This window comes from Cercospora beticola, chromosome 3, assembly GCF_033473495.1.
Source record: "Cercospora beticola chromosome 3, complete sequence".
In the NCBI taxonomy this organism is placed as follows: Eukaryota; Fungi; Ascomycota; class Dothideomycetes; order Mycosphaerellales; family Mycosphaerellaceae; genus Cercospora; species Cercospora beticola.
The window spans coordinates 4,144,869-4,169,320 of record NC_088937.1 but is presented as its reverse complement, the minus strand read 5'-3'; the positions used below and the strand labels follow the sequence as shown (position 1 = coordinate 4,169,320).

General features: G+C 52.3%; 9 protein-coding genes across 9 annotated transcripts; 6 read left to right on the top strand and 3 right to left on the bottom strand.

The window, feature by feature from the left end:
• Positions 1 to 956: 956 nt before the first annotated feature.
• Positions 957 to 1,593, bottom strand: RHO25_005618 (uncharacterized protein; the record flags this gene model as incomplete). The annotated part of the gene is made up of 2 exons (XM_023596508.2): positions 957 to 1,511; positions 1,564 to 1,593. 2 exons carry the CDS (start codon positions 1,591 to 1,593, stop codon positions 957 to 959), a joined length of 585 nt encoding a protein of 194 aa, XP_023456703.1.
• A 341-nt stretch (positions 1,594 to 1,934) lies between these two features.
• On the top strand, positions 1,935 to 2,568 carry FIS1 (Mitochondrial fission 1 protein; the record flags this gene model as incomplete). Its single annotated transcript, XM_023596507.1, has 3 exons — positions 1,935 to 1,953; positions 2,026 to 2,044; positions 2,142 to 2,568. The coding sequence occupies 3 exons, from the start codon at positions 1,935 to 1,937 to the stop codon at positions 2,566 to 2,568; spliced, it is 465 nt and encodes a 154-aa protein (XP_023457784.1).
• A 706-nt stretch (positions 2,569 to 3,274) lies between these two features.
• Positions 3,275 to 4,234, top strand: RHO25_005616 (uncharacterized protein; the record flags this gene model as incomplete). The annotated part of the gene is made up of 1 exon (XM_023596506.1): positions 3,275 to 4,234. The coding sequence occupies one exon, from the start codon at positions 3,275 to 3,277 to the stop codon at positions 4,232 to 4,234; it is 960 nt and encodes a 319-aa protein (XP_023457949.1).
• A 3,032-nt stretch (positions 4,235 to 7,266) lies between these two features.
• RHO25_005615 (uncharacterized protein) lies at positions 7,267 to 8,367 on the top strand (the record flags this gene model as incomplete). The annotated part of the gene is made up of 2 exons (XM_023596505.1): positions 7,267 to 7,326; positions 7,378 to 8,367. The coding sequence occupies 2 exons, from the start codon at positions 7,267 to 7,269 to the stop codon at positions 8,365 to 8,367; spliced, it is 1,050 nt and encodes a 349-aa protein (XP_023457789.1).
• A 475-nt stretch (positions 8,368 to 8,842) lies between these two features.
• Positions 8,843 to 9,427, top strand: RHO25_005614 (uncharacterized protein; the record flags this gene model as incomplete). Its single annotated transcript, XM_023596504.2, has 1 exon — positions 8,843 to 9,427. One exon carries the CDS (start codon positions 8,843 to 8,845, stop codon positions 9,425 to 9,427), a length of 585 nt encoding a protein of 194 aa, XP_023457788.1.
• Positions 9,428 to 9,792: 365 nt separating this feature from the next.
• RHO25_005613 (uncharacterized protein) lies at positions 9,793 to 12,652 on the top strand (the record flags this gene model as incomplete). The annotated part of the gene is made up of 3 exons (XM_023596503.2): positions 9,793 to 12,175; positions 12,228 to 12,523; positions 12,593 to 12,652. 3 exons carry the CDS (start codon positions 9,793 to 9,795, stop codon positions 12,650 to 12,652), a joined length of 2,739 nt encoding a protein of 912 aa, XP_023457787.1.
• Positions 12,653 to 14,337: 1,685 nt separating this feature from the next.
• Positions 14,338 to 15,776, top strand: RHO25_005612 (uncharacterized protein; the record flags this gene model as incomplete). The annotated part of the gene is made up of 3 exons (XM_023596502.2): positions 14,338 to 14,644; positions 14,743 to 15,400; positions 15,470 to 15,776. 3 exons carry the CDS (start codon positions 14,338 to 14,340, stop codon positions 15,774 to 15,776), a joined length of 1,272 nt encoding a protein of 423 aa, XP_023456710.1.
• A 1,084-nt stretch (positions 15,777 to 16,860) lies between these two features.
• RHO25_005611 (uncharacterized protein) lies at positions 16,861 to 18,093 on the bottom strand (the record flags this gene model as incomplete). Its single annotated transcript, XM_023596501.1, has 1 exon — positions 16,861 to 18,093. The coding sequence occupies one exon, from the start codon at positions 18,091 to 18,093 to the stop codon at positions 16,861 to 16,863; it is 1,233 nt and encodes a 410-aa protein (XP_023456709.1).
• An 844-nt stretch (positions 18,094 to 18,937) lies between these two features.
• On the bottom strand, positions 18,938 to 19,678 carry RHO25_005610 (uncharacterized protein; the record flags this gene model as incomplete). Its single annotated transcript, XM_023596500.1, has 1 exon — positions 18,938 to 19,678. One exon carries the CDS (start codon positions 19,676 to 19,678, stop codon positions 18,938 to 18,940), a length of 741 nt encoding a protein of 246 aa, XP_023456708.1.
• Positions 19,679 to 24,452: the final 4,774 nt, after the last annotated feature.

Sequence of the window (24,452 nt, the reverse complement as noted above, 5' to 3'; positions counted from 1 at the left end):
CAGCGCATGAAGACGCCCTTCACTCGGAGGTAGCTCCAACTAGCGGAATGTCGGTGCTGATCTTACGTCGTACTTTGTTTGCCCGCCTGGAACTCTTTGACGCCAATGCAGAGCCAAATCTGGTATACCGTTTGATGGCGTTTGACGGTGAATGGTGAGAGGTGCGACGGCGACGGCGACATCACGCAGGATGTGCATGACATGCACAACTTGAACGCAATTTGAAGACCAGTCAGTCCGAGCATGAGGAGATGCAATTCGTGCTCCACGAATTTGAGCGCATGGAGCCACGAAATGCCATGAAGGAGAGCGCTTTTTCACGCCAGTGTGGCTGCTGCTTGAGTGGCGACCGGATACCTCAGCATGGACGGATTCGTTCGCCTCGACGCCCTCAGCGTTGATCTTGTCATTCGGTGCATTGTGCTTGTGCTAGGAAATCCTAGACTCGGGCAGTGGAAGTATCTGTACGAATGTATTTTACTCGAGTCAATCTGGCTCTGCTCGTTCGCACCCTGGAAGTGGGAGTCGCGACCTGGTCGACACGTTGTCTTGGCAGCTTTCAATCTCGAAAACACAGCATTCCTCACTGCACCAAGATTCGTCTCGACATTGTATGAAAATTGGGAAATATTCGAGCTTAGGAAACAACAACAGGTGAAGTCGACCAGAATACGAGGCCGTGGGGGTTAAGGGTGATCAAGCCGCGGGTGACTTCAGTTCACCGATTCATCCGCCCTTGGCATAGCAGATGGTTCTCCAGATGGACTGCGATGAATGGCAACAACATAAAAGTACTCGACAAATGCTCAAATGGAAAAATCAGGGGCGAAGAGCATGCAGATATCCCGAGTGAAATATTCGTTGCAAGACATGAGTACCGTCATAGATAAACAGACCTGGTATCTTGGTTCCTCAACGCCAGTACGCCAGCCCAAATGCAAATGCCCGCCCAGCACTCACAATGCGTCCCAAAACGCGTTTACGTCGACTCTGCCGTCCTTCAGGTCAAGAACCGTTACATCTCCCCTGTCCCCATTCCTGATCACAGCCTTCTTGAAGTCTCCATTTCCCTCGTCCCTCCTCGCATCAATCCCCAGACTCCGATAGAATTGCAGTTTCAAGACGACCTCATCCTCCGCCATATCTGCCTTCCTTCCACCTTCTACACCCTCCCTCTCCAAAGTCTCTAGCTGCTGTCTCAGCGCTGCCAATTCTCCTGATAATCTCTCGCTCTTAATTTCTGCATCATTCACGCCTTTGGCGATCCGGAACTTTTCAGTGTCCATTTTGAGCATATTCTGCGCGTGTTGGCCTGCATCGTGGCGTTCGACATCGTAATTGTGCGACGAGTGGACTTTGTTGAGTTTGCGCGACAACGAGGAGAGGATCGTGGTTTGGTTGTCGAGGCGGAGAGCCCGAGCTTGGTGTAGGGCGTGTAGAGATTCGTGAACTCTGGTGAGGGAGTCTTTGTCTGGGGTAATGTGAAATTTGTTTGTGGCCTCTGCCATGAGCTGCGAAGAATCAGCGATGGCCTGAAGCCCGTCTTCGCATGAGATGTCCTACCTCCACCGGATCTTCGTCGAAGAGCACCATCTTGCCGGTCTCGTGTGGCCTCTGATGATCTGCTCTTTGGTCCTTGGCAAACAGGAACAGATTCTCCAATTTTTGATCGTGCTTCGGCGTCTGTATCTCGTGTGCTGTTGAATGCCGATGTGGTTGTTCAAAGTGTTGGCTTGTGTTGATGATGTCGCGTCACTTCCCAAACAAAGCTTGCGCCCGCAGCAACGGAAGGTGACGGGGGTTCCCGTCCGCTGGACCCTGGCCCTGTGACGTCCGCAGCTGCCACATGCGAAGCTCTCGCGAGTTGGCAGGCGACAACCACGTTCACTCCATCTTCCATATCGTCTTCAGGTACTCAGTAGACATTATTGAATATGGGTGAACACTTGCCATGTAAGTTTGACAACTCGCCCTCGCAGACAAGATCCCGTATAGAAAGCATCGCTGACATGAGCTTCCTCCCAGACGCTGCGGATGCGGAAAGGTACGATCATGACGAGATCCAACGCCCAGACAGATATCGCCCATTTCGCGTCGTTCGCCCGCAGACACAACTCTCCATCCTGACACATCTTTAATAGCGCCCTCAAACCCGCCGAACTCCAAGTCCTCCGCTCGCAATACGAAAAAGAAGGCGAATACGTCTCCCTTCAAACGAAGTTCAACTATGCCTGGGGCCTGATCAAATCGAACTCACGGCCTGAACAACAAGAAGGCGTGCGACTACTATCCGAGATCTTCCGCGCATCGCCTGACCGCCGACGAGAATGCCTGTACTATCTGGCATTGGGCAATTACAAGCTGGGGAATTATGCTGAGGCGAAGAGATATAATGACAGTTTGTTGGAGATTGAGCCCGGGAATCTGCAAAGTCAAAGTTTGAGCCAGTTGATTGAGGATAAGGTCAATAAAGAAGGCCTGGTTGGCGTTGCGATCGTGGGCGGACTGGCTGTTGCTGCTGGCGTGGTGGGAGGTCTGCTGTTCAGAGGCGCGCAGCGAAAGAGGTAGCGCGGAGAACAGAGCAGCGAGGTTGTGTAAAATTAAGAATGTAATCGGCAAGTACATTGAAGCGTTCGGCGTTCGACATAATTATGGACAGATCTCTACTGAGAAGGTGTACGAAAGCAGGCTGTTTCCAGACTTCAGATCTCACGTGGTACTAATGCACAGCCCAAGCATTGCGACATCTCCCTCTCCGCTCACCGCTGACACCAGGACGACTTCCATCGACGCGTGGATCACTTTGGCACTATGTCATGCCTGGGTCTGGGCAATAAAGATATGGCCCGGCTTGATCGCGCCCGGCGACCGCCACGAAGGCAAACTGAACAGAATCCAACAATACCTATGGCCTGAATCATGCAGGACCTGTGACTCCAGATCTGCAGGTCGGTATCAACGGTGCAAGTCCGCACAGCCTGCCTTCACTTGACCGAATTCACGAGTGGTACCGCTGCTTGCGCGACACCGTTCTCGCGAACCTGAACAAACGCTTCCGAGTCGACATGCATATCAATTCTCACCTTCGAGAACACACGTCATGATTCGTTCGGTACAAACAGACTCTCCCGTTTTTGTTTGACCTCTCAACGCAGCTTGTTAATTGCCCAGGCAAACATTGCACCAACAAAACCCTCAGCAGCCCTCGCGAAGTCGGCTCTCCCGCGCCCACTTTGCCTACCGATCCCGATAGAAAGACGACAACAGCACCACCATGTCTGTTCGGCTGCCTCCTCTGTCAGACCTACCTACTAAATTGCTGGCTCTCCTTGCTCCTCCAGCCCCAACGCTCTCCATTGGCGACCTCTCACTCATCTCCATCACTCGCGAGCACTTCCTCACTGAACCCGGCTGGCTTCAGCCACCTATCAGTAAACATTTCAATCTCCCGCTCAAAGTCTGGACTGAGCCCTTCGCGAGCGACGAGGAAGAAAATGCAAATCCAGTGGCAGAGCATCCAAACCCGGTGTACGATATCTTATTTGCCACGTTCGACACCTCCAGTCCCGACTTCGGCAAACGAGACGCCGCGTATGGCGCAGTCAACAACGCCATCATCATCGTCCGCACCAATTGTCCTGTGATCGATATCCCGGCTGAGCAGGATCCGGTAGGTATCATGTTGGCCTACCTACAAAGAAAAGCCAAAGAAGTCTCACAAGTTCTCGCAATCGCGCGCAAAGGCCCCGAAGATAAGCTGCGTGCTTATCAAGCTCTTGCGCAGCGACAGTTCACTGCCGAAGCCATGGCGAAGGAGTTCGTGGTCAAGAGGGAGCAATTCATCAAAGCTGGTATTACGAGGTTCGAAACTACACCAAATGCGTTTCTGGAAGAAGATTCGATCGCGCAACATGAGGATCACATTGGTATTTTTGCGGCCAGGAAGAGGTATGGAATCGCAGGACCACCCGGTCTGAGGTCTTGCGAAGCACCGAGTTGCGCGGCTCTAAGTCCTTATTTGTTGCCAATCTCTTGTGGGATCGGAGCCACGGACTTCTGGCATTGTGGACAGGTATGTATGGATGAGGCTATGAAAGCGTTGAAGAGTAAGTGTGGGCACGTGGAGTGCGGACACAGTGTGAAGGCGGAGGAGCGGGATGAGGAAGGCGAAAAGCACGCGCAAGAGGGTCAGGAAGGGCAGGCGAAAAATGGTGACAAGAAGGGGATCGAGTGATGGAGGAGAGAATAGTAGGGCCTACGACACATGTTTCCGCCCGGACAGTGCTTGTCCTTTGAGTGGAAGAAAGCGCCTGAGGAGGAGGTAGGCTCCCATCACAACTGCTTGATTCAAAGCTCTTGCGAAGGTATGTAACTAACCCCTCCACGTTCGCGTAGGTGTGAAGTTCACATCCACAAAGTCTGCGCGCAACCTTCGGAGACTGCGAGACCACGTACAGATGCCACCTTAGTCGTGCAGGCGCAAGCCTGTAGAAAGATTGATATGCATGGTGCACAAGGCCACGCTACTCGTCCACACTTTGTCCGTAAAGCTAGTTGAATCTTGGAGCTTTCCACTTCTTGATCACAAGCCTTCGCTGGACTGCTCATGTCTAACCTCCCTCCAGGATACGTGGTATGTATCTACAGTATAAGGTTCAGGCCCCCATCCAGAGGGCAGTGCTGTTAAGCAAGTCCTGACTGGCTAGGACACAGGAGGCTAATAGTATATAGTATAATTGTCTGCCGCTCACGACTCATCGACGCTTGAACACTGACATTTCATTCAACTCGGACCACCCAATCATGCTTTCACGCTTGTTGAGTCTGGTGAGCTTCACACGGCGTCCAAGCTACCCATCCGTTATCCTGGCCCTTGAATCCCCCAATTGGATGCACGTTCTGCACATAATTCCTGAGACCCAGGAAATTGAAAAATTTGAAGTCAGTCACACGTCCAGATCGACCTTCCACTATGACGGCACAAAAGAAGTTTCTAGGGAATATCTAGGATCTGTTATTCTCTACGTCGGCGATGGCGAAAATTGGTGGACCTTCCTGGACGAAATCAGCAGACGCGTTATCAAATACCTCAACGAGCACTCGCAATTAGCTTTGAAAGAAGATGCTAGCTTCAACTTACAGCTTACAGACCAAGCCTTTCGCCGTTGTACGCGAACTCGTGGAACAGAAAAAGAGCCGCAGCCTTCCAAGGAACGCTGCACAAGAATATCCGATCTTCGTTATTCAGGTCGACCGCCCTGAGCCTAGGTTCATCAAGTCACTCAACCTCACAAGCTGCCCGCGATGATTGGGAAGCTCAAACAAAATCACATATACTGGATGGAGGCTGGCGAGCATTTTTGTGCTCCTGCTACCTTGTGTCATGAGGGTTCTCCTGTCCCATCAGATCCCGAAATCAAAGACCGCTCCAAGCCAAAGTGTAGGGAATTGCAGGAGCGCACTGAGAACGAGACGAAATGGGGATGGAGAGCTGGAAATGTCGAGACGCTCCAGTCATGCGCTCGAGAGTGGTCCATCCTATCGACCATCGGCCTCCACGAGGCGAGACACTCTCCCTGAAAGAGCGCGAGCGAAAGAGGAAATAGCATGAGAGCTCAAACATACCTAGACCGCTGAGATACATGAATGCACGATTTTATCGTTTCGCATCACCCGGGAGTGACAAGTCTCTTGGCCATTTGCGAGTGAGGTGTTCCGCTCAGTGACTAAGGACAGTCTTAGTCAGAGGGACAATGATGGACACCTGCCGGCTAAATGCAACATTGGCACAGCTTCCACGGCTCCATTCTCACCAGAGTAGGGAATTGCTTGTGCACACGGCTGTTCACGACTGAAGTGATGCTCGGACGTCCGTCTGCAGCCAACGCTTGGCCTCATGGTAAGCTGCTTCAACGCCGATCATGGATCGCTCCACTCAGCCATCGGATGCACTGCACATTGTAGATGGACGGCTGTGGTACATCCAGAGCGCGCAGGTGATCGGATGCAACGAAAGTGTCTGACAAGAAAGGTGTTGGAGTATATCTCAAGGCTGACTTGATGTGATGGTCGCATTGGAGCAGCACAATGGCTATCGATCCTGCTGTATCGTGACTGATATCTGCAGGAGAACGTGGACCGTGACCTCCGATCGTCACAGCATCTTCGAGAAGGATCGAGAAGCTTGCAAAGGGCTGAATGGCAAACGCCACGATGTATATTGGAAACGTAGGGCGTGTTCCCTGCGGCTTCCATGGAGGTCCTGCCGAAGTCGGTCCATTCTTCCAGAAGCCTTGACAGATTCGCTGGGCGTATGCACAAAGCTCGATATGTATATTGATGGAAGGGAATCGGGCCCTATGTGGTGCTGCAAAGACCAGTCTTGTCTTCCATCTCGGCGGCGGTGCTTCCGAAATGCTTCAGGGTTGATCGGTATTAGCCTACGCAGGAGTAGGCTGAATAGAGTTGAGGAGAGCCGGCATATGGTACTGGCGTCCAGTCCTGCAGAGCATAAGGTGAGCATTGATCCATTTCATTAGTAAGGTGAGCATTGATCCATTTCATTAGGGCTTCGGGCCACAATCAGGGTAGCCACGTTCGCGATCTCGAAAGAAAATGCACTATGGCACGCATATGCAGCCACGTGGTTCCCGGACCCTGAAATGCATCTCATTTGTCGCGTGGCATCATACCATAGGAAAGCACATGGAAAGTGGAACTCCGCAGGGCTCTAAACATATGTCTGTCTTCGTGTCATTCTCCGAAGGCGTTCAGCCAATGAGAAAAATTCTGCTACTCCTTCCCAAATAGGAAGTCGCATTTCCGCAAGGCGTGAAGAAAGCCGGAGAATCCGCGAATCACACTGAAAAGTGACAAGTGCCGCACGTGGACGTCAAATATGCAGCCGATGCTTGTCTGTGAGCTTTGTGGTTGTCGGTGTATCGCTGGGTAAGTGGGAGTTCTAGCCGTGAAGAAACTGCTATTACCTAGGTAGGAAATCGCTTTTGTATTTGAACTATGTTTCCAAGCCACAGGCCAGCTACCCGGAAGGGTCTATGATCAGCATTAAAGGTCTGGCTCTGCGCTCTCTGTTAGTTGGATGTGAGAGTGTTGTTCTGTTATTGTGCTTTGTATCCTTGTCAATTGAAGCTGACATTCGATGAATCTTTGACGAGCAAGATTGCGGGACGGATTCATTATCGAGGTTGAAACAACCCTGGATCGACAAGTCGCTGAATCGTCGAACGTTACAAACAAGTGGACAAAATGCTGCTGTCGAAAGCAGAGTTGAACGAGTCTGCGCAAACTCATCCTGAGGTCGCCGCCGTAAGTCGAACTGAAGATGCTTGGAATACGACGATTCTGATGTCAGCCCAGTTTCAAGCAAAGTACCCACAGCCTCCACCAAGCACAGATCCATTGGCTGCCCGCAGAGCCCTCCGTGGGTTTATCGAAGCCAACGTGAAAAGGCTAGGTCCTGCTCCAAGCGATTGCGAGGAATTCTATCACGATGTCGAGATGAGGGACGGGTTCCGGAGCTCAGCAAAAATATGCAAACCCGCAAAGGCCCAACCTGGTCCTCTGATCGTGCTACTGTTTGGCGGAGGTTTCATCGGAGGTGACAACGACCAGCTTACGGAGACAGCGCGGATATGTGTCAGGTCGTTCGGCGCGACTGTGGTCAACATCAGCTATCGATGTGGACCAGAGTATAAATTTCCATTCGCCCAGCACGATGCGTGGGACAACTTATATTGGATCGCGGAGAATGCCACGACACCGCTTCTCGCAGCTGATCCAACGAAGGGCTTCATCATCGGCGGCGTCTCTGCCGGAGCTGCAATTGCTGCTGCACTATCTCGAAAATTTCAAGAAGAAAGTCTGGCATATCCACTGACTGGTCAGTGGCTCGCGGCGCCATCACTCATGCATAGCGGTTGCTGTCCACCAGAGTACAAGTCGCGGTACATCTCTTTAGAGCAGAACTCGTCGGCATCATCGTCTTTGGCGAAAGAGTCTTTGAGAATGATGATGGATGCCGTGCAGTGGGATCGAGACTCAGATTTGAGGTACGCAGCAAACTCGAAGACACCACTCGCTGGACAGCCAAGGACATTTCTTCAGGTGTGTGGCCAAGACCCATTGCGTGACGACGGGCTCATCTATGAAGAGATGCTCAAGAATGCCAGCGTCCCGACCAAGCTGGACCTGTATCCGGGATGTCCGCACGCGCATTGGGCGTCCATGAGGGGGCTGACCGTGGCGAATCGCGCTTTAATCGACACAATCGTTGGTATAGGATGGCTGTTGGGCACGAAAGTGGCTCGACCAACGGCAGCAGAGGCCTGGAAGGTTGCGTTGGCGTAGCATTTGCAAAGAATGGAGTAAAATACAGCGAGTCGAGATGTTTACATACAGTTTGATACCCAGATGGAAGGCGCTTTGCGGAGGGTTGGCGGGAAAAGTCGTGGACAGCTTCGGCAATACAGGCACAAATGACGCCAAGATGAAGGTTGGCTTTGTCTTGTTCTCTTGACAATTTCAACGTCTCACCCATACGTGCCGGACGGACAGTTCCTCCGAGTCTTATCGTGGGCGCCGTCGACAGGCGCGGAAGGTGAGATGATGCCCGGAAAGATGACTGAATCGCAGGATATCCCATTCATGATCAGAAACTCCGCATCACTCCGTTCGGCTACCACCCAAAGTCAGATGCATATAGAGATCGTCAGAGGTACTCTTGAGCGGTCGCGCGGTCTGAACTTGTCGTTCTCACCTTTATCCTTGCCAAAAGACTCCTTACACTGAACGCGTAGAAAAATTGAAGCGAACATTCGCCAATATGGGATCTCGCGTTCCTCCTCGCCGCCCAGAAGAGCTTTCACAAGAAGAGAAAGCAGAGTATGATACCTTTTCTGAGCAACTGGTCTCTGGCGGGTTCAATGAGAAGATATTCCGCTGGAAAGACGACAATGGAGCCCTCATAGGCCCTCTTGCGCTGTTCATGGCTTACCCAAATCTTGGGCACCGAGCCACGGATCTCATCTTCAGCGTGGGCAGCCTCAAAGGCTTGCCCAATGATGCGAAGGAGACTGCCATCCTCGTGTGTGGAGGCAACTTTCAGGCTGCTTATGAGCTCTATGCACATGAGAACGTGGCAGAAAAGGCGGGCTATTTGAACAAAGCCCAGATTGAAGCGATCAAGGAGAACCGGAAGCCAGCGGATCTCAACAGCGACTGCAGTCTCGCGTACGACGTAGCAAGACATTTGTGCAGCACTCCTGGACCGTTACCGGCAGAGCTGTGGCAGAGCTCAGTCGAGGCCTTCGGTAAAGAAGGCGCAATCGCCTTGGTGCAATTTACGGCCCTGTACTCCTACATATCCATCACTTTGAATGGGCTGGATGTGCCGATCCCCACCAATTGAGACGCAGCGAGCTATGCGGTGTTGTCGCTCTCTGCATAGTCGGAGGCAGGCCCCGTAGCAGGCGGACTTGGTTCCAGAGTTATGGGCCAATGAGATCAGCGGGGAAGTGAATCGATCGACGGGCATCGCAGTGTCACCCGCAGAGTTAGCAACTACTACTACATTCACTTCGCACAGCTTTCGACCATGTTTCATCACCCATTTTGGCTCACAATTAGTTGTCCTTGTCGGACGTTGTTGTCTGTGTCGCCCGAAGAAGATGCACCCAACAGCGTGACGGGTGTCACGAGCCAAGGTCCCGCCTCGAGACGTCATAGCAAGCTGCTGACTGGAACCTGCCATTTTGTCGTCGCCACAAAGCAACGATGCGTGATCATCACTCTGACCGCATCGCCAAAGAGCTCGACTCTCGTCCGGCGGAAGCCAGCATCGAAAGTGCAGCCGCTCCATGCAAACAGTCCACGATACCACGACATGAAGCGATGAAGGATTCCTCCCAATCTGGCAGCGGCGATGGGTCTGAACAGGATGGGAATCCTCTGCCAGGCAGCGCAGACGCATGGCAGAAATGCCCCCTCGGCGACTACAAAACTTGGCCTCGTGATTTGCGCTGTCACGCCGTGACAATTAGCTCACTGCCGTACGCTGCGGCGGTGTTCTGGGATGGGCAACTCCTTCTGTTCCATAACACGTCGTGGAAGAATGCTGGTGGCATCGTGAAGCAAGGCCAGCCTTGCTCGGACCATCTATCAGCAGAAACGAGGGAGGTCATAGAAGCGGTCAAGTCTCGTGGGATTCCAAAAGAGATACAGGGTCACGGCCTGTTTCAAGAAGAGGGCAGCGCAACGCGGCAACAGTCGACAGCAATCGCTAGTCCACTGCTGGGTCACGGCAAGAATAAATCCGAAACCAAAGGAGTGCTAATTCAGCTTCTCCCTCGGCCCATGCTGTATAGATCGCTCGAGATGGGGGCTGGCGAACGTGGCACCGTGATTGATCGCAGCGGAGCCGATAATCCGAACGAGGAGGTGCAGCAAGTCGAGAACACACCCCTAGACGAGCATCCGTTCTTTCGCCGCTTTGCCGAGATGTTGCCATCTGGACTGGCTATTCTTGATCACAATGCTCGTGCTGTGTTTGTCAATCAACATTTCTACGATCTGACCACGATGCTAGATACTGAGGACAAGTCCTTCACCAGTTGGCCCCAAAGTATTCATCCAGAAGACTATGACAGAGTCATGGCTGCATATAAGGAGGCGTTCTCGAGCCAGCAGCAGCTCCGTACAGAGTTCAGAGCGCGTGGCGAACCACATCCGTGGCGACTTCTGCTCCTCACCCCTCTCGACGATGACAACTTACAGCATGTGAGTCTGCGGGAGAAGGGAGGCTTCATATGCAGCATTGTCGACATCAGTTCTGAAAAAAGCGCTGAGCTCAACGAGAGGAAAGCAGCGCAGCAGGCTCGTGAAAGAAAAGAGCAACAAGAGCGATTCATCGACATGATCAGTCACGAGATTCGCAACCCCTTGAGTGCTGTGCTTCATTGCGCCGAAGACATCGGCGATTCAGTCCGGGACAAGATCGGCGATCAAATTGACATCAAGATGATAGAAGAAGCCGTGGAGACTATTTCACTGTGCGTGTCGCATCAAAAGAACATTGTGGATGATGTATTGTCCTTTTCGAAACTGGATGCGTCTCTGCTATCGCTGCGTCCGAAGCCTTCAAACCCGGATCACCAACTTGCGCAAACGTTGAAGATGTTTCAGCACGAGTTCAAGAAGCAGAAGATGCAATTTGGATATCGTGTCGATTCATCATATCGGGATGCCGGTATCCGAACTGTGCAGGCGGACATGCCGCGCATTGGACAGGTTCTTATCAACTTAATCACAAACGCCATCAAGTTTACGTCTCGTGCTCAGGGTGCCAAGAAAGTAGTCTGCTCAGTAGGAGCCAGCTTGGAGAGACCAAAGTCCTACCCACCGAATGTTGTGTTCTTTCAGAGCGAGAATCTCGCTTACAGAATGGACTCTACGAACAGCAGCGAATGGGGAAATGGAGACTCTGTATACATCATGGTGGCAGTGCAGGACTCAGGAATTGGCATCAGTGCAGAAGGACAACAGAAGCTATTCGAAAGATTTCGACAGGCAACGCCGAAGACTGAAGAGGTATATGGCGGCAGTGGGCTCGGCCTGAATATCTCAAGGAAGATTTGTCATCTACATGGTGGCGAAATTGGTGTCAATTCCAAAGAAGGTGAAGGCAGTACATTCGGATTCTTCTTCAAGGTAAAGCGATGTGATCTCGACGCAGATTTTATGGAAGACCTGCAGCGCCAGAAGGAAGTTCGCGATGAAATCAAGAGCTTGGGTATTGCTTCTCCGTCAGAACTAGAAGGATTTGAGCCCTTCGAGTGGGCACCTTCGATGCGGAAAGAGACTGCAGAAAGCTTCAGCGATGCTCCGGGTGGCAACGTAGTAGACAGCGGCGAGATTGATGGAAACATGCCGAAACAAGACAACACCTATCAGGTCGCCCAGCGCCCGCGCATCTCGAGAGCAGAACAAGATTCGGGAAGGCTACAGTCACAGGAATTGATTCAAGACGGTAAATCTGGGGACAAGACTGAAAGCCGCCCAGTGGCAGATGTCAAACAATCTGGCTCTCGAGCACATGTCTTGCTGGTGGAAGACAACGTCATCAACGCAAAGATCGTATTTCGCAAGCTGGAAGCAAAAGGTGAGATTTGCCGATGCCAGTCATCTGTGCCTGCAATACTGACGTAGCACAGGCTTCAACGTGACGACAGCGAGTAATGGCAGAGAGGCTGTCGACGCTGTTCGCGCTGCACCAAAGGCCTCTGGCGGTGATAAAGCAGCGTTCGACGTAATCTTGATGGATCAAGAAATGCCTATCCTGGACGGCAACTCAGCCGCGAAGGAAATCCGCAAACTCGAAAAAGATGGTTCGATCGAATACATTCCCATCCTTGGTGTCACGGCGAATGTGCGAGGCGCTCAACTCGATGAAATGCTCGAAAGCGGTATGCAGGATGTGATCTCAAAGCCTTACAAGATCGAAGAGATGGTAAGTAAACTCATGACGATCATGCCGGAGAAGAAAGTGAGTTAGATGCTTCGTCTTACATGTCAATAGGTTGATAAAATTGAGGATGTGCTCGGCAAGAAAGCTAAGCAGGAGTTGAGCTCAAAGTAGACTCCGACCTCTATTTATCGACACTGCCGACGATGATAAGACCAGATGACACATCTTACAGTCTCCTGCATCGGAAGCGACCTCAATGACGGGACAGCACAACCGAAGCATCTGTCGCAGCAGGCGCTTCCGACACTCATGCACTGGAAAACCACCCCCGTATGGCCGTCTTTGACATGCATGGAATTGTAGCGCATGTTTCCTTACGCCAGCTGCTTTCAATCGGCAAATCACAGGCCATCGACTTTCTCAGGGAGTGCAGACGCACCGGACTTGACGAGTGCCTGCAGGCTTTAGCACGAAGCTGAAGCATCTCCATTCCGCGTCGAGCGAGTGTGAGCCTCGGAACCAATGTATGTGTTCTTCGCCTAACACAATCAACGGATTGAAACTTACGAACCAAGGTGAGAGTCCATGGACGCCATGGGATCGATGGATTGACGAGCAGGCAAAGTCCATGTGGCAGTATCCTCTGCATGGTGCACACGTGGTCAGTTGAACAGCGATCTGGAAGAGGAAAGCTGTGCGACACGCAGCTTTCACTTCGAAGCTTGCAAACTTGAGGATGTGATGCTTGTGTTCGCGCAAAGTCAAGCATGAATGCATCTCTTAGCTCATCGTTTTCGCATGCCCGCCAGACATTATTTACGAGCGCAAGGCAGGTGAAGTCTGCAGTCGTGCGTGTTCGATTGCCAGTTGGACAACGAGTCTGGAGGGCAGTTTCGACTTTTCATGATCGCGAATGCCAACGCCGAACACTCGATGGCTGCAGCTGGTTGCACCTTCAATCATAAGGCGGTTGCGCAGCATTGCATCGGTCAGGCTGCGCGAGTCGAGGAACCATGACATGAGCTGCCGTGCAAGTACGAGGAAAGTGGAAACGAGGCACTGTGGCAGCGGGTGGCCTGATGGCTTGGAGGCTTCGAAAAAGTCTGAAATGTGGCGCGCGCCACCGAGGCAATGCAAAAAATGCTCGTGAACGATTACAAACAGGTCTGCTGAGCTGACGGGCACTCCTCTTCTATGTATGAAGTCGATGGCGCTGAGATGGGCCCACAGTACATTCTGCAATGCCTAAACGATCGCGAGACATTTACGAGCTGAACCATCCAGACAGAGTCACGCAACGAAGAACGCTAGAAGCGACGAATGCGAACCACTAGGGCACAATTTTGTACAGACGATCGTCACCCATATGAGGCCGTACTGCCGAGGACTTTCATAATACGTCGGCGTTCATTGGGGCGAAAAAACACCTCTTACCGCTTTCAGCAGGTGATCTTCACTCAAGAACTTTAAAGTTGCCTCCTCCCCGCGCAGATCACATCCACGTTTAGCCCGGGGCTTGGAACCAAGACTTACGGTTGTAGGTAAGCTTGGGGCCCCGTGGGCTTTGCGTGGTCGGAGTGGGTGCACGCTTTGCGATCTGTCCAATCTGATGACCTCTGTTCACACTGACCCTTGGACTAGGCATCGCTTGACTTCGCACCGGACTACAGTGGTGGCATGCTACGCACCTACGCAACCAAGATGTTGGAAATGCACCGAGGCAGCGTCACATTCTTGTGATGGTCCTGTAAGACTATAAGTATTGTTGCAGTTTGGACGATCTGTGACCAGGATTACTGGAAAAACTGCTTCACTTCGATTCTTTCAAATTTGTTGACTCTGCAGTAGCCATCATCATGAAGTTCTCAGCATCAGTACTCCTCGCCGTTGGCGCGAGCGCCTTCCCGGCCAAGATTATGGAGGAGGCTATCAAGCGCGATCCTGAGCTCGTTGCAAAGGCCCTCGAGGCTGTGGACGTGGACATGTTGAAGCGTCAAGCTGGTGCTGGTGGTGCTACGGCTCTCTTTGAGCCTGTGCCTAAGTTCAACGCTGCTACACAGTTCATCAACGTCGGCCCTGGGAGCGGGCATGAGTGGCAGGCCCCTGGTCCAAACGATCAGAGAGGTCCTTGTCCAGGTTTGAACGCGTTTGCAAACCACGGGTGTAATGTGCACCGAATCTCATGCGTAAACATCAGCTAACATCTCAATAGTCTTGCCAGTCCGTATACCGAGCCTCTTCGCAATTTCAGCTGCTAACAGTTCAACAGAGAAATGGTGTTGCCACGATTCAGCAATACATTGATGCCACAACCGATGTCGTAGGCATGGGTCGCATCCTCGCTGGATTCCTGTCCATCCTTGGTGCCACCATCGACGGTGATCTTGCTTCATGGTCGATGGGTGGTCCACCGGGCGGCGCTGGCCTCCTCCGCGGAAACGGCCTGATCGGCTCACACAACAAATACGAGACCGATGCCTCACCCACCCGAGGTGATCTCTACCAGGCGGGCGACAACTGGAAGGTCGTGCTCAGCCAATTCCAAGAGATGATCGACTACTCTCCAGGCAGTCTCACCATGGAGAGCTTGACCAACTTCCGATCCCACCGCTTCGATACTCAAGTTCAGACCAACCCATACTTCTTCAACGGACCATTTGCTGGTGTTGCCGTGCAGCCTGCAGCGTACACGTTCATCTACCGCTTCATGGCCAACCACTCTGCAGAGAACCCAATCGGTTTCCTCTCGCACGAGACTGTCGCCTCGTGGTTCGGTGTGCAGGGTCAGTCCGGCTCTTACTCGCTTGTGAACGGAAAGACCGGCAACGAGCGTATTCCCGACAACTGGTACCGCCGCGCACAGGAGTACCCATACGAGGTTACCTACTTCATTGCAGATCTGCTCAATGCTGCGCTCCTGTAAGTCCTACAACACCACCACATCACACCATCATGCATAAAACACTCGCTGACAGCAAATGTCTCTAGCCACCCCAAGTTCCTCGCCATCGGCGGCAACACCAACGGCCCAAACACCTTCACCGGCGTCAACTTGGAGAACCTGTCAGGCGGCCTCGTCAACTTAGGCAACCTCGCGCAAGGCAACAACCTTGGCTGCTTCGTCTTCCAGCTCGCTGCTCAGGCCAAGCCAGATATCCTCCTGGGTCTCCTCAACCCAATCACGGACATTCTCGGCCAAATTGTGTCGCAGCTCAGCTGCCCACAGCTTCGCGAGATTGATGAGGCTCAGCTGAGACAGTTCCCTGGTTATCAGCGCGCTGCGGTCTATGGTTAGATAGAATTAGATACCAAGTCGTGCCTTTGCGGGACATGATGCTGTATGAAAAGTAATGCCAAGAATATCATCTTCCAAATTCAACACTGCGTCTGGCGACTTCACTTTTTCCGTCAGCTGCACTCTGCACACTCGACGTGCGTCGAAGGTTTGTCGGGTGAGATATTCGATCCAGGGGGAGTGTTGGATAAAGGAGGCTCCACATATCTCACCCTCAAAGGGCTTTGTCCCTAGGAGGTATAAGGCAGCGCCATAGGCGCTGCCCTCAGATAGTCACCGATATACAATCCTGCACGTCATCTGCGCTTTGCCTTCTCCGTCCAGTTGCTTACAAAGTATAGCGTGATTCCGAAATTGGGCCTCACTTGACAGTCACCACCTTCTCATGAAGTCCAAACAGGCTCAACGGGAGATGTTCAGGAACCACGCTACACATCGACAAAGGATTAGAAGCATGGCCGCCATGCGCCAGAGATTGTCAGTCGATCTGTCGACTTGTAGAGAAGTACAAGCCGGTACACGATCGCACTTTGTGTGGTGAATAATAATAAAGAGGGGAAAAGCCAGACACGCGAAGCAGAATTCGTGCGACCGCACGATCTTCATAGCCCGCGAAAACTTGCTGCTTCAGCTCGCTTTCTACCAACGCCAACTCTATTCGCTAATCTTGCAGTAAACCGCGTGTAGAGACAGCACGAATTCTAGCTCTTTCTGAACTCTGCCAACAAAGATATTCTGAACGGCTTCTGCCAGAGACAACCAAAGCACGAACCTATTACTGACCAACGCCATCGCGCGCCTCCCCGAGACGATGTGCCATTGAATGCAAAAAATCCTCTTGTTTCCTCTCCTCCACTGGATCGGCACGCGCAAGCTCCCTAATCCGCTCAACACAACTGAAAAGGTGGCGCAACCTCATCTCATTGCTGTGATCACCATCCCTGGACTGGCTCCTCGTCAAATGTGGTCACAACCGGGGGCCTTTACTCCGCCGGGGATTCCACCATGCCGCCATACGGGTCTGCTCTTCCTGCGTCGGCACCATCTGAGCATCCTTTACTCGCGTCGGCACGATCTGAGCTTCCTATTCCCGCTTCGGCACGATATGAGCCTCCATGTACATTCTCGTATTTCCTTCCAACCCCATCTCCGTGTCCAGAAATTTTACCAAACCGCCACTGAAGCGAAAGAGCTTCTTCGGCTGTGCAGCTTGCGGTAAAATCCACAGGTCAAATTCCCATTTCGGCTTGAAATTTTCGTGGAAAATCGCGGAAGCGATACTGTTCGCATTTTCAGGTCTCGCCCCAAAGTCGCGAAGCGCTTCCTCTAAGGCTTTGCAAATGAGACTCTTTTGCTTTTCACTGTGCTTGACGGAGACGATGATATTGCCTGGGAGACGCAAATCTTCGGGCATTGGGCCGAAAAATGGTCCTGAAAGCCTATTAACCAGTCGGACCGCGAGGTCGATTCGACTGCCGTTCTGTTTGAGGATGTCCGAGATATCAGCATTGCTCGAGTGAGAGTAGTCGTTGAAAGTCAATGTCGGGAGTTCTGGTAACTGAGCAACTGAACGCGGCAGGACTGAAGTGTCCGCGACTTCCATCTTTTCGTGTCCAATTATTGTATGGTCGACTGAGCCAATCCACAAGCCGTTGATCCGACGAGAAAACACTCCAGGCAGTGATTCACCAGGTCTGCGGATCATTCCCAGGGGTGGTTGAAGCACTGTGAGTTCCATTTGGCGATGTGTGGTGTCCGATGCCAGCTTTTGATATTCAGAAAGCTTCCACGTCTGTGTCCGTACAGTGTGTACTGGTGGTGGACCCGTAGACTGAGCGGCCAGCCGATTACTCAATTCGATAACACTCAGCACAACCCGCACAGAAAGCACACAATCCCCATCCCTCCGCTCCGCATTGGTAAACAAGTCGCTCACAGACTCAATTCGAATCCTTCCCGAAGAAGTTCGATTCGCAAAGATATCCGACCCATCCGGCATGAAGATCCTCGCAACACCCTTAATGTCTTTCCCAAAGGCATACAAGTCGTTCAGAAACCTCCGCTTCCTGGCTATAGCATTATCGCAAACCTTTTTGACGCCTTGACTAAGCGCATACACGTCTGCGGCCACTGGAATGAGGAATCCGAGTGTTGGCCATGGTGTTGGAGTCGAGTCGGGGAAGTCGAAGGAGACTTCTACGAGGCACTCGTCATCCTGGCACTGCGCGGGAAAGGGACAGTCGAAAATGAAGAACGCGGCGGAGACTGGGTCCGTCACAGGTATAGCGCCTGATGTTCGATGCTGAGATGTCGACATGTTTTGCAGAATCGATAGTATGTGGACTGAAATGAGAGTTAGCAGCTGATGCTGATATCGAAGCACGAGAAGAATGTTTTGCTGAGCAAGACAAATGAAAGAACAGGCTTGTCGAAAGTTCGGCGATGCTTTGTCCAGGTCCTTCGGGAAGTTGTGACTTGGCTTGGTCATACCTTCTATAGACTCATCGGGTGGGACAATGAGAGGCAGGCAAGCAAGACAGCAGGCAAAATTCAGACCCAGCCACACCTTTCGCAGCTGCCTCTGACAGTCGGCACTCGAAGTGGCTCCATTGTTATGGAAACTCGACCTTTCCGACAATGAGAAGCAGGCAGACAAAATACGTGTAACACAGAAACCGCAAGCTCACTAACAATTCGCACAGCTGCTTCTGGTAGCCATGACCTAGATCAAATCCAGGTTTCTATACCCTCGGTGCCTCGAACAATGAAACCAACGCAGAGATACCGACCACAATTCACTCCTTTAAGCCAGGCTCGAAGGAATTCAACAAATTCAGTGACAAACTCCTTCCCACCACCCCATACGGCTTATACCCCGTTTTATCCTCTTTCTTCGGCAAGAGATGCGCCTCTAGGAACAATCTTCGGTTTCCCTGTTTAACGTATTCTTCGTCCAGATAAATGTCCAAAGTATGCGCCTTTCGATGCATTGTGCCAAAATTTCTCTGCGGCAAAACCCAAAGACTCCATTTCCAGGAGCCCTTCCAAGGCGGGACGAAGAGCCGTTGCGGATTGATGTTCCATGCGAGATCTGGAATCGACAGATTTCGAAGAATCCTTGTAAGAGTTTCGCAAATCAGCTGATCTTCTTGCCGCTTGTCCTACACAGTCAACGTGATGTCAGGAGGTAGAGCCAGGTTTTCGATGCCCCAGGACGATGGAAGTAGATTCACGAGTCGAACGGCAAGGTAGATGGGATAGTATGACTGGTCCGGAAAGAAGTTCGGTGGATTCCATGAAAGAAGCGACAGACTGGGTAAGCCGGGAAGGGGCTGTGTCTGCTCGTCCAGAGTCTCCTGTAGAATCTCCTTGATCAAAATGTCACCGGCGGTGCGCAGCTCGTTCGAAGTCTTCAGGCTGTCTGGGTTAGGCGTGATCTGACCTCGCGAGTAGTAACCAGTCCAAATGCCATTGACACATCTGGCGGGGACAAGTATCGCCATTCCGTATGGCGCCGCCTTCACGCACGTGAAGATCATCGATGAATGACCGTCCTCTGCCTTGCGGTCGATCGCCCTATGCGATCTGTTGATGTCCAGAGATATCGGTGCGTACAAAATCTGGCGCTGTGGACTGAGTTGACTGGGGTCCACTGTTCCTGTTCGTTCGTATTGACGAGGATCGTCTAGAGAAAAGATTCTCGTCGGTTTGTCATCTTTGGAGAGTTCGAGTTCAAATATCACGTGTAACGTCGGCCTCTTGCAGCTCTTGTGATCCTCCTCGAGGAACAGGTCTATGACCGTAAAGAATCGACCTCCTTGCCCGAGCCGAGAGTACTGTCTACTCAGTTGTCCAGTCTTCGAAGCGACCTCGACCCATGTTCTGATCTCTTTTATACGCATTCCTTTTCTCAGCAACGAGGGCTCGGCGTGGCGACGGAACAATTCGAGATCCCGGGTCGTTATGTGACTCAGCCCAATGCAGGCGCTTCCATATGACACAATCCAGTCTCCCACTTGAGCGCGGGTTGCTTCAGAGGCAAGTTGGTAGTCGGTTTTGATCGCTAATGTGGTCCAATGATCAAAGTCTTCCCGCACCGTGATCCAGATCCAGAAACTGCGTTCTCCTTTATGCTAGCCAGGCTGTAACATTTCAAAAAAGTCTTCGATGCGGCGAGGGGAGTGCGGTCCCGATGTCATGACGTCGTAGTATAATGCTGCCCTGCCCTTTTGGCTGCCGTCTTTAATGAAGCATGTTGGAATGAGCTCCACGCGAGCTCCAGTCTCGAAGGCCGTCGTCTGCTGCGCCTCGATTAATGCTTCCGCATCGCGGACGAATGTATCAAGCACAGAAATAGGGTCGTTGCGAGAAGTCTCGATGTACATCGCCGGAGGATCTTTGTTGGGCCATTCGCCTGGATCAATCCCGGCGAAAACGCAGAGCAAATCGTCTTTCTGCGACGAGGAGGCCTCGAAAAGGTTTCGATAGCTCTCGAATTCGAGCGCGTTGCCAGTGTGTATTCTTGCGATGTCGTACCGTTGTCCTGCATAGCGATTATGGAGAGTATTCGCTAAAGCCATTTTGAGAAGAATACAGCGGGGGAATGGGGGGCGGGAGGTGGGGGGGGGGGGGGGGGGGTGGCGGGGGGTGCGTTGGCTGCATCTTGTCGTAGTTGTCAGAAGAGGGAAACTGCCGTTGTCGCCGTCCAAAATCGCGGCTGCCTCTGAATGCAACGATGGTTGAAAGCAACCGCAGGTCACTAAGCCAATCATCAAAGCTTTCCATGCATCGAGAGAGCTAATCTTGTTAGGCGCTTGCACTCAGAGGTATGCACGATTAGTTGTCTGGCAGGGGTCGCTGCGCAAAATACGCTCGCTTTGCGATCTCTCTCGCGAACTGGATTCTGCAGATGCCTCGCTTGTTGCCACAGGGCGCCTTGGCCACGCTGCAGAAGGCGGAGATACGAGGATTGAAAGGCAGAGGAGTACGGATTCTCAATCCTGGGCACTGTTCTGCTTCCAGGTGGTAGCTGCCATTGACGCCGCCGTCCATATCTGTCCAGTAGAAGCTGCCGCGCAAAACTTTGGACACCGTGGAAAGAGGTGCACACCTCGGAAGACTGCGTGCGATGCTGGCCCCAAGGAGAAGTGCTGGATTGTGGTGACCAGACTGCCCTTCTGTTGGTCTCAGCATGTCTGAAGTTCGGCTGAGTTCCGTCGGAAGTATTCACCTGTGTTGAAGCTTAACTTCAGGCCGCGCGCTGAATTTGCCATTGCCAGGAGTGCGACTGGCTACCAAGTACCGGGCGATTTATTTTTCTCATCTCTGCGAGAATGCGACAAGCCTATATATACCACCACACCCTCCACATCCATCCTCAACTCACATCAGAGATCGAAAGATAGCGAACTTCACTTCACGCCGCAAATCTCGCACAACAACAGCTCGCAAAATGATCTTGACAATGAAGCTCATCAAGAAGACACTGGTGATGCTCTTCATCAGCGCCAACCTCCTCGGGACGATCTCGCCGTGCGCGGCCCTCCCACAACAAGGTCTTCTCCCATCTGACTCTCCAACCACGCCAACCTCGCTCCCTCTCTCCTGGAACGCAACATCGTCACCACTCCCCAAGAACACCACCGTGACAAACACTCACCAGCTCTCCAACAAAATCAAACCCCCTCACATCTACTGCAAATCCTTCTGCATCCACAAAGGCCTCTACCCAACCTTCGACTACGGCCCCGTAAACCTCACCACCAGCAACCCAGACACCCTCCTCACCTGCCTCGACCAAATGTGGGACCATCTGAACCCCACCACCCACAAAAAAAAACCACCCCAAAGGCCACCCCACCGACTGGCGACGCAAAGGTTTCCACTGCAGCTATTCCCACATTTTCCAACTCTCTCATCAAAAACTCCGTAAAGGCCGCGCTACACCATCGAAAGTTCTACAAGGATGCTACGCTTCAGCGGAGGAAGCGGCGAAAGAGGGAAGGGAATGGTTTAATTGCCAGGTGAAAAGTTGGAATGGGATAAGTACGCATGCGTGGTTTGGGTGGAGTTTGAGGGGTTGTAAGGTGATGAAGGGAGGACATATCCCGGAGTGTAGTCCGAAGATTTTTGAGGAGCAGGTTGGGGGTATGTATGGGTGGTGTTGGGAGGAGCCTTGTTCGAGGGTATAAGATGAAATGATGAAGGGGGAAGGAGTCGAAGGATCTTGGATTTGTGGATTTTGGTGATTACGGTGGAACGAATTGTGATAGAATGTGATAGATTTTGGGAGCGAGGGCCTTTTGGACAGAGCTGTAGCCGCAGAATAGAATGACCAGCCAAATTGGGGAAATTTTATACAGTACATTCTGTCTATATACAGCCTTATAGGCCCGAGTAGAGCAGCGATCTGGAGTCCACTGCCTCTCTGCCACCACAAGTCTAAGAGAACCCAACGCCGTCCATTTGCTCCGCCGCTTAAAACGCACAGCACTAAGGCAACAATTTCTTCCCTTCAACTACAGCATGCTACCGCATTCACCCGCTCCACGCGTTCCTCTCCTCTTCAAATAATGGGCTAGGCAAAGGCGAGCTCTTCTTACTCCCTCCGTTACTGTTCCTCTGATCCTTTGGTTTCAGCTTTCCCCCATCATCAAGATCTCCTTTACCGAACCACCGATCTCCACCATCGTCGTCTTCAACATCATCATACCTCCTCCCCTCCCAGGGCTGCTCTTGGTCAACCTCATCCTTCGGCTTACCATTTCCACCACCTTTTCCGCCGAATGCTTTTCCTCCATCCAAGTCATGGCCTTGTGTGTCGGGAACCTGCATTTCCGGCCGATCAGGGTTAAATCCGTGTCGAATACTCTCCGCCTCACTTCCATCTTCGTCAGGATACGTCTTGACGAAATGTTTCTGTTCAACGGAATTCCACCCAGGACCGCCTTCCTTCCGCGCTCGCACGCGCTCGACTTCTTCAGCTTGGTGATCTTCAACTACAAGGTCGACAAGTTGGGAAGAGTGGGATTTGGTGGATGATTGCGATCGGGAAGAGTGGTTGCGGACGAGCTTGTTGGCCACGGGAGTATCCTTGAGGGCATCGACGACTTTCGCCTTGGCTTTGCCCTTGTTGGAGGAGGAAGCTTCGCCCGAGGAAGAAGAGGATCCGGGGCGGTTATGCTGATGGACGTCTTTTTTCAGGGCCGCGATCTGTGACTTTCGGCGCTGACGTTGTTCTTTGCCCGGCTGGAGAAGCGCACGGTTGGTGGTTTGAGAGATGGTGTTGGGATTGGCGTACAGTCGGTCCTCGCGAGTGGCATAGTGAGTATTGATGACTGGATAGTTCCAATCACCAAACTCGAGAGCGCGAGCATTGGTGTAAAGCCGTTCCTCCTCTGGGTCGAGCTCGGTCTCTTCAATGTCATTTGTGGCACCGTAGCCTCGGCCTTTACTACTCCTACTGGTGGAGCGGTCTTTGCCTTGACTAGGACTCAAAGTTCGCGCGTGACTGGGATTATATTTTTGCAAAAGCGGCTGCCGTGAGTCCGTTGGTGGAGGAACCCAATACTTGCCTCTTCCGTTGCGTTCATACCGCATGCCTTCCCGCATTCGCGCTTCTCTGCTCGACGACTCTTCGTGAGCCATGACGTTGTCATTGGCATCGAAGTTGCGATAATCATATTTCTTCCCACTAAATGTCTCTTTGCAATCCTCAATCAGATCGCGGGGTCCGAAGGCGTCTCTCAAGGCAAATCGGATAGGCATGCGTGCATCGCTGATGGTCTGGTCCGCGTAGTCCTTCCAGCTGAACGCCCACCATTGCGCGATAGCGAAGAAGGGCATTTCAAAGCAGATGAGTGCATCCTGGATAGCAGCGGCCAGATTGTCCGCGGTATAGGTATCTGCCACGCTCGGAATCACGCCTAAGGCAACCAAAATTGACAGGAAGAAGCCCTGCCACCACGATGCAAAGATGATGCCTTTGATGCACAGGAACTTGGGCATGGGTCGGAATGGCTGCAGGTCTTGGGACATGCAGACCCAAAACAGAGCAAGATCGTACAGGGACCAGCAGATGCTGACATTGTAAATCAAGCTGGTCCAAAAGTATCCCGAATCGACGGCCAATATGCCCTCCTTGAAGGTGCCTGTGGCCTTGCACGCCACGGTTGTGATTGCCAGCGCGGGCTTGATCCACACGTACTGCAGAATACCTCTCTTGATCTGTAGAAAAGTGTGGGGATCACTGATGTCCACTTTTGGGAAGACGTGGTTGAGCGGCCACAGATGCTGGACTGGAGGCCTTCCATGCATCATGATTATCAAACTCCTCTCACCTCCCAGAAAGTTGATGAGGAGCTGGAAGAAGGTGTAGATGACGAAACCCTCGTAGACATCGCGAAATGGTTCAATCCAGAAGGCGACTCGAAGGGAGGTCAGGGAGGCCCACGAGGCGGCGGCGAAGATGGGAACGAGGACGACGATGCGAATGACATGGCGCTGAAGGAGCGGCTTGCGGTAGTTTTTGGCCTGGAGGAGGATGATGATGATGGTGAGCAGCGTGGATACGAGGGCGCAAACTCCTAGATGACGGTGAGCATGGCAGCCTTTGGGCAACGCTGGACTGCAGACGGACCTGCTACAATGATCACGGCGCGGGCAAAGCCAGCGCCA